Here is an 18344-nt window from a genome sequence, read left to right as displayed (position 1 = left end):
AGACACTTTGCAAAAAAAAAAAAAAAAGGTGTACTTAGGCCAGTGTGTATCCCACAAGACCAGAAAAGTCTAGGCAACTGATAGGAAGGGATAGGAAGGGTCACTGGGTTTAGACCTCAGGAAAGAAGAATCATGCAAAGGCCTGAAATGACGCATCATTAGAAAACTGTTGAGCCAAAGGAATAATGTGGCCTTAGTGGGGAAATGACTGGGGACCCTAGGTTAAGCTGGAGTCCAGCTGACAAGCTAAGAGCTGTCTAAGAGAAGCAGCAGTCCCCTTTATTATTTTTCTTTCTCCTTTTCTTTCCTTTTTTTTTGAAGACAGGGTCTTGCTCTGTCACCCCTACCCAGGCTAGAGTGCAGTGGCATAATCATAGCTCACTTCAGCCTCAAAATCCCTGGGCTCAAGCAATCCTTCTTCCTCAGCCTTCCATGTAGCTGGGACTACAGGTGCAGACCACCATGCTTGGCTAATTGGCTAATTTCTTTCTTTCTTTTTTTCTCTTGGTAGAGATGGGGTCTCACTGTGTTGCCCAGGCTTGTCTTGAACCCTTGGGCTTAAGCGATCCTCCCTCCTTGGCCTCCCAAAGTGCTGGGATTACGGGCATGAGCCACTGCACCTGAACCCTATATTCTTGATACTCAGGGTAGTCCAATGAGTAGCATCGTGGGCTCACTGAGGGATTGCTAGAAATGTAGAATTTCAGGCTTCACCCTGGCATACTGCCTAAGAATATGCATTTTAACTAGATCCCAGGTGATTCTTACACACATTAAAGTTTGAGAAGTCATGCTTTAAAATATTGATTTTCTACTATTAAAACGATTCCAAAGTTCCCTGACACCAATTTTAAAATTGTTTCACAAGTAACATCAATTAGTACAAAGATACTGCAACAGTTAATAATGGTTACTGATTTGAAGCAAATAAGTACAAAGCAAAGATTTTGTCCCCTTTCTCTTAAAAAAATGCCCACACCCAGATCCCATCTCATTCCTACCCCACCCCTCACTGGCCAATTTCATCAACATCCCTAAGGGAAGGGTCCAATCATTGAACCTCTTCCCGAATACTTTGAATGTGCAGTTGAGAACCACTGTTTTGGAAGGCAGCATTAGAGCTAAAATATGTATAAAACCCCATCCACTGTTTTTTCCCAAAAGAAATCAAGAATGCATGGCATATTGCTTTTAATATACTCATTTATTTTGTTTACTCAAGGATCACACATTAGAAATTTATTTTTAACCTACAACCACATGTCTTTCTCATTCCAATGCCCTTGCAGCTCTCCTTTCCTGAAAATGGAGACTAGGAGAAAAGGGAGGAGGAGAGGTTCAGGGTGCAAGGCCAGCCACACACACAGGTAAATGAGGGTCTCTAAGCTGAAGGAACTGCAGAGCAGGAAGGGAGCCAGACTGATGCTGGACCCTCAGCAAATGCCCACAAACTGACTGAATGAATGTATCACCTACCCAACAACCTACCCACTAGCACACATTAGTCTGGTTGGAGGATTGCATGATTGAAAAATGATACTATTTTAGCACTAATCTGATAATTTGCATATTACAATCAGAAATGGACATATCTGTAGTGTTGCAAATCATTAGAAAAGGCTTTTCAGTAAATTAGACATGCCAGGCACTGGGCTAGATGCTATGAATAAGGTGGTGTGCAAAGCAAGCAGTCCCTGTCTTCATGGAACTTACACTTCATTGAGGAACACAGAAATTCAACCAAAAGTCACAGTAAACTGAGTAACAGATGAATTCGTTGTACTTAGACATGTCTGAAAACATTATGTAAATCTCGAATATCTGACTTAAAATGGACTGTTAAAATCCATTTGTCAGATAAATGTGGTGCCTATGAAATACACTGTCTCATTTTTTTTAACTTCCTTGAAACTTAATCATTTGTAGGGTTAAATGAGGCAGGATGCTTGACGTTTGTGTTTCATTATCTGTGTTTTCAAACAGGCAGTGCACACCTCTACATCAGATTTTCAGTAGTGACTGCTGTCCTGGGTAACAAACAACCAGGGAGGTTGGTTTGTGCATATTGGGGGATTGAGGGAAGAAGTTAAAAGGGCAAAACATCTTGAGTTTTCTGAAAAGCTTATCTTTATAGCTAAACCCTAAGCTTTGAATATGGTTATACGGATGTTAAAGACACACACACACACACACACACACACAGAGCAACTTTTTGAAAGGGTTATTTTTTTTTCTTTGTAAACCAAAGTATGAATACTATGTGGTAAATATATAGCAGAAGCCACACACTATTTTCTCTTTGGCAGAGTGGTGGGGGAAAAGCCAAGCTACACTGGATCTAGTAGATATGTATTTTTTACATCTAGGCACATGCAATCTGCAAACATTTAGGAAGCTGATTCAATTTTATCTATTCAAACATTTAAGAAAACAAAATTTTTTAATAGTCACCATAATTTTTACACTATTCTGGGCATTCTTCTAAATGCTTTTAAAAACTCAAACTGCTTTTCCTTGAGGACTTGCATACCTTCTTTTCTCCACCTTTAAACAAAAACAATGAAACTAATTCGTCATTTTTAACTGTAAACTACAAACATGTTACTAGATACTTTGTTCTCATTCAAATGCATTTAGAAACCTCAAATAGTTGATTCACAACCTTAGTGGGAATCAAAAAACTACTATGATTTATTTGGTACCAAGTTCCAATCCAAAAGAGCTGATAAAAGTGAAAATGTTACATCTGCGGCAGGTCAAATGGAGACTATTCTCTTAGCTAAGACTTTGAAAGAAGGTCTCTAACACACATAAAAGGGGAAAGAATTACAGAGTGAACCCCCTGGCATGCATCAGCACTTCAGCTATTACCAATGTATGGCAAATCTTTTTTCATCTGTAAGCAACCAGAAATTATTTTGAAACAAATTCCAGACACCAAAGCAGTTTTATTTGTAAATATTTCAGAATGTATCTCAAAATGATTAGGATTCCTTTGGGTAACAATTGTAGACACGATATCCAGTAAAATGTATCCCAATCCAGTGGTATATTCATATGAACACATTGTTCCTAATATTTTTTCTTTACTGAAGGAGATAGCCTTTTTAAAATGCAGTACAAAATTGGGTTCAGAGTAATAGCTAAATTATTTTGCACAAGTCAAAGGAACCGAATTTTCATGGTATTTAAGAAAACCGTACCCAGAAGTCTGATGACATTAACTTCTCCAAAGGAATATTTTCTGGCTAGATTTACTAACTCACATGTTTACTTTGAAAAGGGGTTCTGAGTGTTTCACTATTATCCATACAGCATCAACACTACTAAAGAATGATGGGAGATCACCGAAAGCCCTGACTCCTCGCCCACGGGGACCACCGAGAATTCCTAGGGAAAAGCTGAACAACTCTAACAAGAGCCCAGCAGGTCACTCTTTCCTACACAGCCATGCCACCGATTTCCACAGCTCCTGCCAAGCCAAGCTGTTCACGGTTCCTAGAACTCCTTCATTGCCTACTGCTCTTTCAACATTGGACACTCTCTTCACTATTATGACAATGAAAATGCCATATCCCGAAGGTGTCAGAAAAGATAAACAGTGAACTACTGCATCTTTGATCCCTTTTCTGATTGTTGCTCTTTTGTTTGACTAAGAATTTTAATGGTTTTATTAGGCCACTCTGTTATCTGGCTCCATGCCCACAGTAAGTGGACACTGTGTGTTGAATAAATGATTCTTAACTCATTCCATCGCAGGTGATGGTGCCATGCACAACGCTGGCACTCCATGCACAAGCACTAAATGGGGGTTATTAACAAAATGCTGGATGAGAAAATGGGTAAGCCATTCTTATTGCAACACACTCCAATGAAAGAAAGACGTTTAGTCACTTTCATATAGATTTGTTATCTGTGTTGCAAGCAAACCACTCAAAAGTTGTCTTTTTAGAAAAAACAAAACTGTCAATGGGTAGATTATATTTAATGCAGATTTTCTGAAGTGTGGCTCATTGCATTTCTACTTTAAGTAGGTAATCACACTAGTTCTAGAAAATGCAAACTAGCGGATAATGAATACTTAACAAAAAGCCTATGATCAAAAGTAATGGAGTTCGAGACATTGGCACATGTCAAAAAACCATACAATCCATGTTTTGATGCATCCCTTTGGTTTAGTAATCACCTTTGAATCTGAAAACGAATGTAGTCCAAACCCAACTTTCTTTTCCCATAAAAAAAATGCACAGTCAGCCCCCCACTTCCTCTGAGAAAGAGTTCACAGCACCAGACAAGAATATTTGAATGAATCCAACCAACTGCACTGCAATTTCCAAGAAAACACAAGAGCATAAACCACCAGAAAGCATAATATTACAAATTTACCCCTTCCTTCCTACTATCTCTCTGCAGTTCCTAGCCGTCGTGCAAAGAACCTCTTCTTTTCGAAGGTTGGTTATTTGCTAGACTGTAGTAACACTGTGCCATCACACACACCTCGCTTCCTTCCTCCGCCCACATCCCTAGCAGGCACGTGGGGCTGTCCCTCTTCCTTCACCCCCACAGGACAGCGCCACAGCCGCAGAGCCCCCATCCCGAGCCCGCGCCTCTCTGGTCGCGCCGTGTCATTCTGCCCACCCACTGGGCGACCTGGGCACGAGCACCGCGACCTCCCGCTCCGCGCAGCCCTCAAGCACTGTGGCCCCAGCACATCTGCAGAGCAGCCAGGCGCAGGAACCGAAACCCGCCGGGTGGTGGGCGGGAAGGGAAAGGTAGATGCCCAAGTGAATGCGCTCAACTTTTTTCCTATGTGAACAGAAGTTGATTCTTAACTTCAAGTGAGAAGTGATAGGGAGAAAAAGTATGCAATCACTACCAGAAGAGGTGAGAGTCCAGTGCTGTTTCCCAGCGTAGGGACGGGGTGAGATTCAAACCTATCGTCCAGCCAGGGGAGTCCGCCCCCGGCGCACCGAGGAGCTGAGGTGCGTGCGCAGAGAGAGAGCAGGGTGCGCCCGACAGCCCCGCGCCAGGTTGTCCCCAAACTCGACACTTCCTCTCTCAGAGTCACTTTCCCTTCCGGAATATGCAAGCTCTGGGGGGCCCAGCCCTGCGGCCAGACTCAGTTTCCAAGTGCGGGGGAAGGAGATGGGCGCTCCCCGCCGCGCGCCCCTGGGAAGGTGGCCACTCACCTGCGCTCTGAAATAGAGGAACAGGGCGACGCTGCAGACGACCTGGCCCAGCCCCAGCCCCAGGAGGGCCACGAACATGGAGCGGGAGGCGGCGGGGGGCTGGTGCGGCGCAGGCGGCGGCGGGGCGTGCAGGGGGCCCTCGTGCGGGGCTCCGGGGCCGCCGCCCATCTCCTCCGAGCCACGCAGGTACTTGGTGTAGTCTCTGCTGGCGCGGCGCATGGCGCTCGGCCCTCTCGCTCCGGCGCTCTCCTCCCTCTCCCGCTCCCTCCCCTTCTTGTCTGCGGCCAACTCCGGAGGCTGCGGCGGAGCCTCGACGTGGGGCGCCGACTTGGAGCCCGGCTTTGGCTCCTGGGGCGCGCGGGCGAGCGGGCAGGGCGCCCGGCAGCCCCAACTCTTATAAACCGCTTGGAGAGCCCTGGCCTCGGGAGCCAATCAGCCCCAGGCGAGGCTGCCTCTTCCACTCCCACCTCTGGCTCCCCTTCCTTCCTTTCGCCCTCCCTCTCTCTCAATCTCTCACTGAAGGGCCTCCTTGGTGGGGGCCCTCCGAGGAGGAGGTTGGGGGCGACTCCAGTGGTTCCAGACTCCCCTTGCCATCCTCAGCTGTCTTTCTGGAGGTCCAAGAGATGGGCTAAGGAAGACGCAGAGGAGACCTTTGCTAAAGGATAAGGATTGCACCTCAGACATTCCTCCTGCGTCGATTCTAGTTTGGTAGAGAAGGGACTTCACATCCTGGAGTCTCGGTTTCCTCTTTAGGATTTAGAAAGTTGAATTTGATGATCTCTGAAGACCCTTTCTGTCCAACCTCTCCCCCCAAAGTGCTGCCAAATATAGTTTCTCAAAGTATTTTGGAAGACTTCGAAAATTTCAGAATCCCCTTCCCAAATCCCTATTTCTGCATCTTGAAGGTGACATTGAGTGAGGCAGGTCATGGATGTGGCAGTAGAGAGCCTATAGACACCAACTCTGACTTTATAAAGATGAAAACGGTGCAGAGAAAAGGGTAAAGGGGCGTGTAGCCAGAAGCAAGCATCCGAGGAGGGCTCACCCAACCATCAGGAAAGAGATGTAACATGAAGCTGATGATATAGTTAAATGTTAGTTTCATTGCTAAAGAAACCTTGCTAGGGCTTTTTAAAAACCTCTATTCAGAACTGTGGCCCTTAGTGAGATAACAAAAATATTAACATTGCTCACAAATTCTGATACTTCTTCAGAAGGAAATTGCTGACCAATTTAAACACCCATGAAACTTAGGATGTTTCCACTTTTTTATTAATACAGTCAGCCCACAGTATCCATGGGTTCCACATCTGTGGATGCAATGAACCACGGATCAAAAATATTTGAAAAAAAAATGGATGGCTGTGTCTGGACTAAACATCTGTAGACTTTTTTTCTTGTGATCATTTCCTAAATGGTACACAACTAGTTACATAGCATTTACATTGTATTAAGTATTATAAATAATCTAGAGATAATTTCAAGTATACAGGAGGATGTGTGTAGGTTAAATGCAAATACTATGATATGTTAAGAAACTTGAACATCCATGGATTTTGGTATTTGCAGGGAGGGGTTTGGTGGTGTCCTGGAACCAGTCTTCCACGGATATCAAGGGACTACTGTGCCTTTTTATTTTGCATCCTCTTTCTGCCTAATTCGCTAATAAGTACTTCTCTAGGCAAGATTTGTGACAAACGACAGGTCTCTGAGTTATTAAAGCATGTGTTCTAAATTGAACACTTAGACCTCAGTAAATGTTGAAGAAGAGTGACCAGGTTGGATTTTTTTTTAAAGGCACCCATACAAAGAAAATGATGTGTTCAAATTCAAAAATGCCTTTAGCATTTATATGTCTATCAATATATAGGTTGGTGGAGAAGGGACAAAAAATTTTCAAACTCAAACATAGAAACAATTGACATTAATTCTACTCCTTGTAGTCTTTGGCCTCTTCCTACTTTTTGTTTGTTAACTTTGGAAGTAGGTTTATTGTCTCCTCCTACCCCTCCTCCTCCTCCTCTTCTTCCTCATTCTCTCCCTGCTCCTTGACTCAGGAAATAATTCCATATTTCTTCTTTCTTATAAATATTTATTGGGATCAAAGATTTTTAAAATGTGTTATAACAACTAAACCCACGATGATTTTACTATAGTGTCTTCCATCCTTCCTAATGGGTTTTTATACAACAATATTTTACACATGTTTTTAATTCCTTGACATCTTGATCCTCAAGTTACAAGAAAGTCCCTCAAATCCCTGAATTATGTTCAGGTATACTTGACCCAGGAGCTTCCTATGTGGGACCATATGTTACATTCCTACAGAGTTCTTCATATGACATTTCTACTAGTACTCCAAAAATGTCATCCCACTGTATTCTGGCTTCCATAGGCTGTATTAGATACTCCACTGTCAGTCTACCTGCTGCTCTTTCACAGGTAATGTATCTTTCTTGCCTATGTATTTACTTATTCCTTTGTCAACATTCACTCCCCAATTAATAGATAAATTCCATATGTTCAATGACTCCTGCTGTATTATTCACTTCTGTAACATTCACCATTTCCTAAAAATGTTTTCTGCTATAGTAGGTGCATGGTAAATACTTGCTGAATAAAATTTGAGCAAAGGAATCTTCAAAGCCTCTGCCAGACTCCCAGTCTAAGCCATGCTATATCTTATCAGAATGCATCACACTTGCCCCCTGAAGGATTCTGTGCATACTGATCAGGATTTTCTTCTAAAAGCAAAAGCATATGTCATTTCCATACCTGCAACTCTCTGATGGCTTCTAAGTGTTGTTGGTATAAAGTCGAAACCCTGAAGATTAAAAACCTTCAATAGGCCAGGCGCAGTGGCTCACTTCTATAATCCCAGCGCTTTGGGTGGCCGAGGCGTGAGGATCATTGGAGCCCAGGAGATGGAGAATAGCCTGGGGAACATAGGGAGACCCTATCTTTACAAAAAATGAACAAATTAGCCAGGCATTTTGGTGGACATCTCTGGTCCCAGTTACTCAGAAGGCTGAGATAGGTGGATTGTTTGAGCCCAGGAGGTCGAAGCTGCAGTAAGCCACGATCATGCCACTGCACTCCAGCCTGGGAGACAGAGCAAGATTCTGTCTCAAAAATTTTAAAAAAAGATACAAATAAAAAATAAAACTCTCCAATAGTCCTTCACAAGCTGGCTCAAGACTTTTCTACATCAGCTTCAAATGCTACCTAACTGGAGTGCTCATCTCTCCAACTTCTACACCTGGAGGACTCTCCCACTTGTCTTTCCTTTCTCAGCTCAAATGTCACTTCTCCAGAAGTCTTTCTCAGCTCTCCTTACCCAGGTGGCTCCCTCTGTTTTATGCTCCCGTGGCATCCTTAAATTCTCCTGTCATGTCACTCATGCATTTCTTCATTTACTCTACAGATATATTAGTGAGAACCCACTATATGCCAGCACTGGGCTAGAAACATGGTGATCAAGATAGAACATGGGGCTTACACCCTAGTGGGAAAAAAAAAAATGATTCAACAAATCATCACACAAATCACTAATAAAACTGTGATTAGCAGGAAACAACAGGTGCTGGAGAGGATGTGGAGAAATAGGAACACTTTTACACTGTTGGTGGGACTGTAAACTAGTTCAACCATTGTGGAAGTCTGGGTGGCGATTCCTCAGGGATCTAGAACTAGAAATGCCATTTGACCCAGCCATCCCATTACTGGGTATATACCCAAAGGACTATAAATCATGCTGCTATAAAGACACATGCACACGTATGTTTATTGCGGCACTATTCACAATAGTAAAGAGTTGGAACCAACCCAAATGTCCAACAACGATAGACTGGATTAAGAAAATGTGGCACATATACACCATGGAATACTATGCAGCCATAAAAAATGATGAGTTCATGTCCTTTGTAGGGACATGGATGAAACTGGAAAACATCATTCTCAGTAAACTATCGCAAGGACAAAAAACCAAACACTGCATGTTCTCACTCATAGGTGGGAATTGAACAATGAGAACTCATGGACACAGGAAGGGGAACATCACACTCCGGGGACTGTTGTGGGGTTGGGGGAGGGGGGAGGGACAGCATTAGGAGATATACCTAATGCTAAATGATGAGTTAATCGGTGCAGGAAATCAACATGACACATGGATACATATGTAACAAACCTGCACATTGTGCACATGTACCCTAAAACCTAAAGTATAATAATTTAAAAAAAAAAGTAATAATATAGTAAAAAAAAAAAACTGTGATTAGTACTTTGAAGGCAAAGAGCAAGTACAATGAGAATCTTATAATAATACTAGGGTCTAGACCTATGTGGGGAGTCAGAGAAAACTCTTAGGCAAAGATAATGATTTAAACTACTACTAGATAATGATTTAAACTACTACTAGATAATGATTTAAACTACTCCCAGAGTAAAAACCACCCAGAGAGAAAGTGGCCAGGAGCTATCCTAAGCTGAGAGTGATTGTATTATTATAACGATTTGTTTAACATGTCTTCCCAATTGCATGTCTTATTTATCTGCCTTATTTATCATAAATTCATTAATATATTTATTTTAACAATAAATCAGCTAATCCATCAATTCATTATCAAAATTATAAAATTGTTGAGTGAAAGCCTTGTAAGCTAATAGGTATTAAGAGATGCCAAGACCCCAGAACATAATTGAAGATTCAAAGTTTATGTCAATACTCCACTATAAATAACACAATGTTTAGATCAACATTTCTCAAACTATATTTCCTAGTACCTTAGTGTATTAACATAGAATTCTTTTGGACTCATGTGAAAATTGATTGGTTCATGTTATTGAAAAATAGGGCTAAGTCTAGCTTCAGGAATTGTTGGATACAAGTCTGAATTAAATGCCTTTCTTTTGAGCCAGGGAATTAAGTTAACCCCATGTGAACCTCATGTCGTGGGCTGAGAGGAGGGAGAGATATTTGTCAAAGGAAAATTAAAGTGCAGATATGAGAAGGATAAGGAATTGCTGCACTGCTGGGCACGTACAAATACTATAGCTGTTCATGTTCAGTCATTTGCTAGATCAGCAATTTTCAAACTTTTTACATTCTTCAAAATTATTGAGACTACCAAAGAGGCTTTATTTGTGTGAGTTATATTTATAAATATTTGGTGTATTCAAAATCCAAGCAGAAAATTTTACCATATTAGCATGTCAACATAATGTTAATACAATTTTATAAATAATTCATAATACTTTTATAAAATTATTTTGTTAAAAAACAGATTTTCAAAAAAAAGTAGGGAGAAAAGTGCCACTGTTTTACATTTTTTCACATCTCTATTATTGGCCTGATAGAGTCACATTCAGTCCTGCACTTACTCTGTTACAATATTGCACATGATGCAGCCTTTAGAAAACTTCACTACATGAATGAAAATGAAAAAGGAAGTCATTCGTTATTATTATGACAGACGTTTCACTTTGCTGAACTCCAGAGAGGATCCATCTTCTAGAGGTCACCTAAATTCCTTGGTTCCTTCATCTCCAAACCTCATCACTCCAGTCTCTGACCTCTGATTCTGTCCTCACAGCTTCTTTCTGACTCTAACTCTAATATCTCTCTTTTTCTTTTTCTTTTCTTTTTTTTTTTTTGAGACAGAGTCTTGCTCTGTAGCCCAGGCTGGAGTGCAGTGGCACAATCTTGGCTCACTGCAAGCTCCTCCTCCCAGGTTCACACCATTCTCCTGCCTCAGCCTCCCGAGTAGCTGGGACTACAGGCGCCCGCCACCACGCCCGGCTAATTTTTTGTATTTTTAGTAGAGATGGGGTTTCACTGTGTTAGCCAGGATGGTCTCGATCTCCTGACCTCATGATCCGCCCGCCTTGGCCTCACAAAGTGCTGGGATTACAGGCGTGAGCCACTGTGCCCAGCTAATATCTCCCTCTTATGATAAGAACCCTTGTGATTACATTGGGCCCACCCAGACTATCCAGGATCATCTCTGCATCTCCAGATCCTTAACTTGATTACATATGCAAAGTCCGTTTTGCCATGTAAGGTAACATATTCACAGAGTCTGGGGCTTAGGATATGGATTCCTTGATGGTGGAGGGCATTAATCAACCTACTGCAGTGTGGGAAAGCCATCCCACTTTTGCTGGCCCCTGGGTTCCTTACCATCCGTTCTTAGTTTGCTTAACCCTGACCGCAACTCTTCAAATTAAAGTCTTTTCAGTTAAATCCCTTGGATTTGCCACCTATTTCCTGCCAGGACCCCGTATAATATACTTGCTAAATCTGAAGCCAGTTGCAATTAATTTATAAGTGTGGGTATTATAAAATATATATGCAGCCCCTCATGCTAACAACAATTTTTAAAATGTGTATAATCATAAGTAATAAGTCTGTGAAAATATCTCACCCTGGAAATGGAGTCAGCCCGAGCAACTTTATGAAACTGGTGGGCTTTGTCTTTTGTACTTACCACCTCTCCTTTGATCACTCTTCTTTTTCTGTCTGTTCCCACCTCTTCTGATCTCAGGTCCAGGCTCATATGCTGCTCACTGAAAACCTAATGAAACCTCTCACCCAGGACTGGCCTCCCTAATAATCTAATCCAGCTTACCCGTTACCCTTTACAAGCAACTTGGTCTTATTACATTCCCTTCAGCTAACAAATTAACTAATAAGTGATAACAAATTAACATTGACTATGTCAATGGACAATTGAATTAAAATTTTATGTTGGCAGTCTTCTGGAAATATACTGCCTTACCCCTCTTAACTTAAATCACACAATTTATAAATTTAGAAAGGTGAGTTTTATTTCTTTTTATTTTTTTGAGAGGGAGTCTCGCTCTGTCACCCAGGCTGGAGTGCAGTGGCGCAATCTCGGCTCACTGCAAGCTCCGCCTCCCGGGTTCATGCCATTCTCCTGCCTCAGCCTCTCCGAGTAGCTGGGACTACAGGCGCCTGCCACCACGCCTGGCTAATTTTTTTGCATTTTTAGTAGAGACGGGGTTTCACCGTGGTCTCGATCTCCTGATCTCGTGATCCGCCCGCCTCGGCCTCCCAAAGTGCTGAGATTACAAGCGTGAGCCACCGCGCCTGGCCAAAGGTGAGTTTTATTTCTTAAGAATGGAATTACAACCTGCAGGCAGGAAGGGCACCCTGCCACCGGAAAAAACCTAAAGCAAGCCCTTCAACAGAGGGAAGAGTAACACAAGAATTTAAGCTGAAGGGGTTGGCAAAGCATACATATTCAACAGGACATAGGAAGAGCTATGAATATTCATGAAAGGGCATAAGCATGCATAATAGGCAAACATGCATGTTACATGCGTCCCACAGTTCCGTTGGGATGGAGATTTAACATTTAAATGTATACAATTAGATGAAGAAGGGACAGGAAGGCACTCAAATGTGCATCCTCTGTAAAACCAGCCAGAACTAGTCCATGGCTGGTGGTCTCTTATCAGGAGAAAGTTACAGAAATCAGTCTCTTGTCCAGTCAAAGCTGGCACTGTGGCTTGTGTAACAGGTGGGGCTCAGTTATTCAGTGTCTGATGGCTGGGGAGCTGCAACTGCTTCAACATCACTTATCTCAAAGCTAGTGTTGTTTAGCTGCTGGAGAAAGAGGAAGAAGAAATCCTGTGGGAATTAGAACATGGTTTGTTTGTTAAGTGTAAAGTGTGCGACTTAACCCTTACTTGGCATGGCCATAGCTCTTGTTTACAATTTGGAATCTTATTGCCATAAACAGTCTATTCTGTCAGTCTTATGATCTCTGTTTTAACATTAATGATATCAGCTGTTGTGTCTAAACAGCAAAAGGAAGGGGATATAATGAGGCATCTGACTTACCAACCCATCATGGTTGGGAACTCAGGTGGATTTTTTTATTATTATTTTAAGGTTTCTCTGAGGTCCTCTTGGCCAAACATGGCCTATTTGGTTGGTTTGGTTTAGCTCTCACCCCTAAAGGAGTGCATTTCTAATGGCAAATTATCAGACATTATGGAAAACTGGATGGGAGGTGGAAGAGGAAAAACATCTTGGTCATGTACGAAGGAAGTAAACCTGTCCATAACTGTTTATCTCTTCTGTGCACAATGCTAGAAATATTTAGAGTAATTTTATCTCTTACTTTCTAGAAAGCAACTCTGTTTGATAGGTTTTTAATTCATTAATATTATCTCAGACTTATTCCTAAAATAAAATTAATCTAAAGTATTAGAGCTTTTAAATAAACTTTTGGGAAATACAAAAATTAATTAGAGAGATTGTAGCTGCTTCTGAAAACATAATTAAATAATATCAAAGGGTCTTATTGTATTCGTTTCCTAAATGTTTCCCTGAATCTGTCTCCACTTCAGTTTTCCTCAGAAAATAATTTTTTATTGTTTCTTCTTTGAAACTCTTATTTTCGCCATATTAGGTCTTCTATAGTACATTGTTTAACTTGCAGTTTCATTTTATTTATTTTTTATTTATTTATTTATTTATTTTTGAGATCTTCTGTCACCAAGGCTAGAGTGCAATGGTGCGACCTCGGCTCACTGCAACCTCTGCCTCCCGGGTTCAAGCAATTCCCCTGCCTCAGCCACCTGAGCAGCTGGGATTACAAGCATGTACCACCATGCCCGGCTAATTTTTGTATTTTTAGTAGAGATGGAGTTTTGCTATGTTGCCCAGGCTGGTCTTGAACTCCTTACCTCAAGTATCTGCTTACCTCGGCCTCCCAAAGTGCTGAGATTCCAGGCATGAGCTGCCACACCTGGCCTTTATTTATGTTTTCATCCTGAATATGTTCCTTCATTTGATCTAGGTCTATGTTCAATATTTCAGCAGTTTCTGTTCTATTATTCAGGTGATCTGTTGGACTTTAAAGTCCAAAATTAAATTTTATTTCAAGAAATCCTTTTTTCTCTTCAATTGATCTTTCACAATAGCTTCTTATACCCCCTCAATAATTCTCCTTACAATCATTTATAAAATTCACCTCTGTTTCTTTACCAAACCTTTTCTGTAAACAAGCTGCTGAGTTTATTTGATTCAAGTCCCTCTTTCAAGCTCCTGAGACCCTTTGGGTGATACCTGACCCTTCTTTTCCTACCAATGTCCATTGGTGTTGGTCCCCATTGCTTCTGGATATGTCAGATTATTAGAAGGGTCTTAGGCAATGGTAGACATCCATGAAGTGAGGGGTAAGGAAGATGCTTCCTCACCAGGATGGCAGCATAAGAAGGACTGGGGATCTCTCAGGGCTGGAAATTTCAAGTAGATTCCATATGTCTGTGAGGATGCATGGGATCACCTGGCCAAATGATTATAATCTCCCAATAAGCTATGGGATTGATTCTGTTTTCAGACTTCCCCAAATCTACTAATACTTAGGTCTGCTCATTGCTGTAAATAATTTTGTCCAGAAGTTGGCTCGTGCTCTTCTATCCCTATACTGTCTCCTTAGGTCCTAAAGCCCCAGGTAGACTTCCCATCCCCATATACTCTCTGTGTTATTGAGATGGGAATGGGAGGGTGTCAAGGAATAAGGCTATGCTGCCATATTCCCAGAGTGCTTGTTCCCTCCTTCTTGTCTGTAAATGAGCCTCTCATCATTTCCTGCCTAAGTACTAAAATGTCTTCCCTTTCATCCTCCTTCCAGCAGTCTCCTCTCACTTAAATCCATCTTCCAGATCGATTCATTTATCACGAACAACTGGATGTATAACTTCCCCTCTTGAAACCACTCAGCAGCCTACCAACACGTAAGATAAAGTCCAGGCTCTTTACAAACTCTTCCTTAATTTTTTCTCATCTCTGTCTTTAGCCTCAACATCCATCACTGCCTTGCACTTAAAGTTCTAGTTTTAGAACATAAAGAATAACTTGTAATTTTCTTGAACATCATACTATTTATTTCAAACCTCTATTTCTTTGTTCATGCTGATAATTTAGTCATTCAACAAACACGTACTGCATACCAACCATGAGTCTGGTACTATGGTAGGCATAAGAGATATAATGCTGAATAAAATAGATAATTGTTGTGCCCACAAAGCTTATACTCTAAGGCAAATGTTGTAGTAACATTGAAAGAATAGAACCTAATAGATGCAAAGAGAAAATAAAGCATATTATTTCTTCCCTGCAACGGGAGTTTAAAACCATTCAGTAAACTGCTTTATTTATTACATGGAAGATTTCAGTAGACCATGGCATTACCATAACCATAACAACTAAACAAAGCCACCAGATAAACTAAATAAAAATATATATATATATATTTTTAAAGTTATCGATGAGCTGATAATGCAAAAAAAAATCTAAAGGGAATTCCACATGAACATTCTTTTCTAGATAAGAAAGATTAACAGTCCCTTTCCTCCCTTGGAACATTTGTCAAGCATAAACACAGATAGGTGTAGTGTTGAGTTTGCTGTAGGCAGAGATATTTTACTGGAGCTGATGTAACAGATTAAAATCTACAAATGCTCAACTATTTTCTCCAATTACTGGTCTTCTTCCCTGACAGATTTTGTTGAGTACTGGGCAAAGTGGGTGGGGAACTGGGCTGGGAAGGTAGAGAGAGAAATCTTCTAGTGTATGAGAGAAGCTTGTCAGAGAAAGAGAACAAAATAAGAATACAAAAAAATATATCCTTCAAGATGTTTGAAACAAGAGTTGCACTGAAACTACTTAAAGCTACAATCCAGCTCAGTTTCTGATTGGATTGAAGTCCTCACCTTAGCTGCAAAATAATATCTACGTTAGTTCTTTTATATACAATACTTGGTATACAATTTTTAAAATCATATGATGTGACGAGAAGCTGAAATGCATGGTTCATAATGAAGAGGGAAAAAATATCCAATTAAAAACAGACCAACAGATGACCCAAATATTGGAAATAGTAGACAATAATTTTTTTTTTTTTTGAAACGGAGTTTCATTCTTGTTGCCCAGGCTGAAGTGCAATGGTGCAATCTCGGCTCACCACAACCTTCACCTTCTGGGTTCAAGCAATTCTCCTGCCTCAGCCTCCCAAATAGGTGGGATTGCAGGCATGTGCCACCACGCCCAGCTAGTTTTGTATTTTTAGTAGAGACGAGGTTTCTCCATATTGGTCAGGCTGGTCTCGAACTCCTGACCTCAGGTGGTCCGCCTGCCTTGGCCTCCCAAAGTACTGGGATTATAGGTGTGAGCCACCATGCCCAGCCTACAATAATTTGTAAATAATTCTTTTACATATAGTAAAGAAAACAGAGGCAAAGGTAAACAAAATGGATGAAGAGATAGAAAATTGCAACAAAGAAATGGAATGTTTTTAAAAATAAGCATGTGGATATTCTAGAACAAAAAAATAAAATATCTAAAATTAAGAATTAACTAGATTAACTTAATAACAGACTGGATAACAAAAAAAATTAATGAATTCAAAGCCAATTCAATAGAAAACTTCTAAAATAGAGGAACAATAATTAGAAAATTAAACAGAAGAGGACATGAGAAATACATGGGACATTATCAAACGGTCTAATATATGTGTAATTGGAGTTCCAAAAGGACAGGAAAAAAATGCAACAGAAGGAATATAGAAGTATATTATGGTGAGAACTTTCCAAACTGATTAAAGACATCAACTCATTGATTTAAAATGTCAGAAAATCACAAAGTGGGTATGTACAAAGAAATCTACACCTAGCCACACCATAATCAAACTGCTGAAACCCAAAGACAAAGAAAAAAACCTTAAAACCAACAAGTAGTCCATATTTTTTCCCTCTGGCTGGAAATCTCAGGTAGGTTTCATAATTTCTTTTTTTTTTTTTTTTCGAGATGGAGTTTTTGCTCTGTTGCCCAGGCTGGAGTGCAATGGTGCAATCTCGGCTCACTGCAGCCTCCGCCTCCTGGGTTCAAGTGATTCTCCTGCTTCAGTCTCCCGAGTAGCTGGGATGACAGGTGTCTGCCACCACACCCAGCTAATTTTTGTATTTTTGGTAGAGACAAGGTTTTATCATGTTGGCAAGGCTGGTCTTGAACTCTTGACCTCAAGTAATCCACCTGCCTTGGCCTCCTAAAGCACTGGGATTACAAGTGTGAGCCACCCTGTCCAGCCTAATTTCTTTGTTCTTACATAAATGATAAAAAGTCCTCTGGTCACTTTTAGTCCTGTGAACACGCTCATTTCAAAAATTAAAAGAAGAGGTCCAAGTTAATAATAAAAGCTTTGATTGAATTTCAAGTTAAATCTTCTTCCCTCCCTCAATTCAGAACTTTCAGTCTGGAAACTTTACCATGGGAAGGGGAGCCTGCTACGGGTGGGATGGAACTGGAGGGGACTTATTTGACTAGTAAAGTTATAACCTGGGTTGGTGCTCTCTGAGCTTGGTAAAATGTTCAGCGTGAACTCTTTCATTCATGATACTCTTTCGTGTTTTCTTAAAGATTTTCCCACTGGAAACATCTGACTGAAACTCCCTCTCCCTAGCTGACTGTTTACAATTCTCCCCTCAATTTCTGCAACTAATAGTACCTCTCATTCTTTTCTTCTGGCTATAGCCTGCCTCTGGCTGGAAACCTTCTTGGATGGAATCCCTTTAAAAATGATCCTCAGACTGTCCCCTTCCTGGTTGCCCACGTCACATCCCTCGTACACATTCTGCCTTGTTGTCAGTGAAAACACAGTTTGTTTTCACTGCTTTCAGCTTGGTCTTAGCTCTGCCACCAGAGAGGCAGCTTCAGACACCATTTGCTTTCAGTCTTCTTAGATGTGAGACAAATCCCAGGCTCTTAGTTACCTGAAACTTCACAACAAATATCAACCTCTCCAACTGCTTATCTCAAAGCCCCTCTCACAGATTCTCTAAACAAACTATGGCTTGATTACTCCAACCTCAATTATGTATATCCTTAACTTAGTTTCCAGATTCCTTCTCTACAAGTATCTTTCTTCGAAATATGGGAGTTTTTGCCACCTAGGATTTAGTTTCCACTTTAACATGCTGATACACAAGCAAACGCAGTCACCATAAAGTGTAATTAGTAAAATGTGTCCTGGGAGCACATGAGAGAAGTTCTTAACCTAGACTTGGGAGTCCAGAAAAGACTTTTTGGAGGAAGCCATATTTAAGATGAGGCTTGTGGGATGAGTC

General features: G+C 41.0%; 1 protein-coding gene across 2 annotated transcripts in view; it reads right to left on the bottom strand.

The window, feature by feature from the left end:
• TNFSF11 (TNF superfamily member 11) overlaps positions 1–17951 on the bottom strand; it is a 49324-nt gene extending 31373 nt beyond the window's left edge. Inside the window, exons 1-3 of one of the 2 annotated variants that reach the window (XM_003270028.1) lie at positions 17726–17951; positions 13922–14064; positions 7965–8125 (exon numbers count right to left, since the gene is read on the bottom strand). Coding sequence is in view for 1 of the 2 variants with exons in the window: in XM_003270027.2 (XP_003270075.2) it covers positions 5190–5408 (219 nt within the window). In the remaining variant the exon portion in view is untranslated. Of the gene's footprint in view, positions 1–5189; positions 5555–7964; positions 8126–13921; positions 14065–17725 lie in introns of those variants that run through there. The other variant, XM_003270027.2, reaches the window with a different exon arrangement.
• Positions 17952–18344: the final 393 nt, after the last annotated feature.

This window comes from Nomascus leucogenys, chromosome 5 (assembly GCF_006542625.1).
Source record: "Nomascus leucogenys isolate Asia chromosome 5, Asia_NLE_v1, whole genome shotgun sequence".
NCBI lineage: Eukaryota > Metazoa > Chordata > Mammalia > Primates > Hylobatidae > Nomascus > Nomascus leucogenys.
The sequence above is the reverse complement of the archived record's forward strand: the minus strand, read 5'-3'. Positions and strand labels throughout refer to the sequence as shown.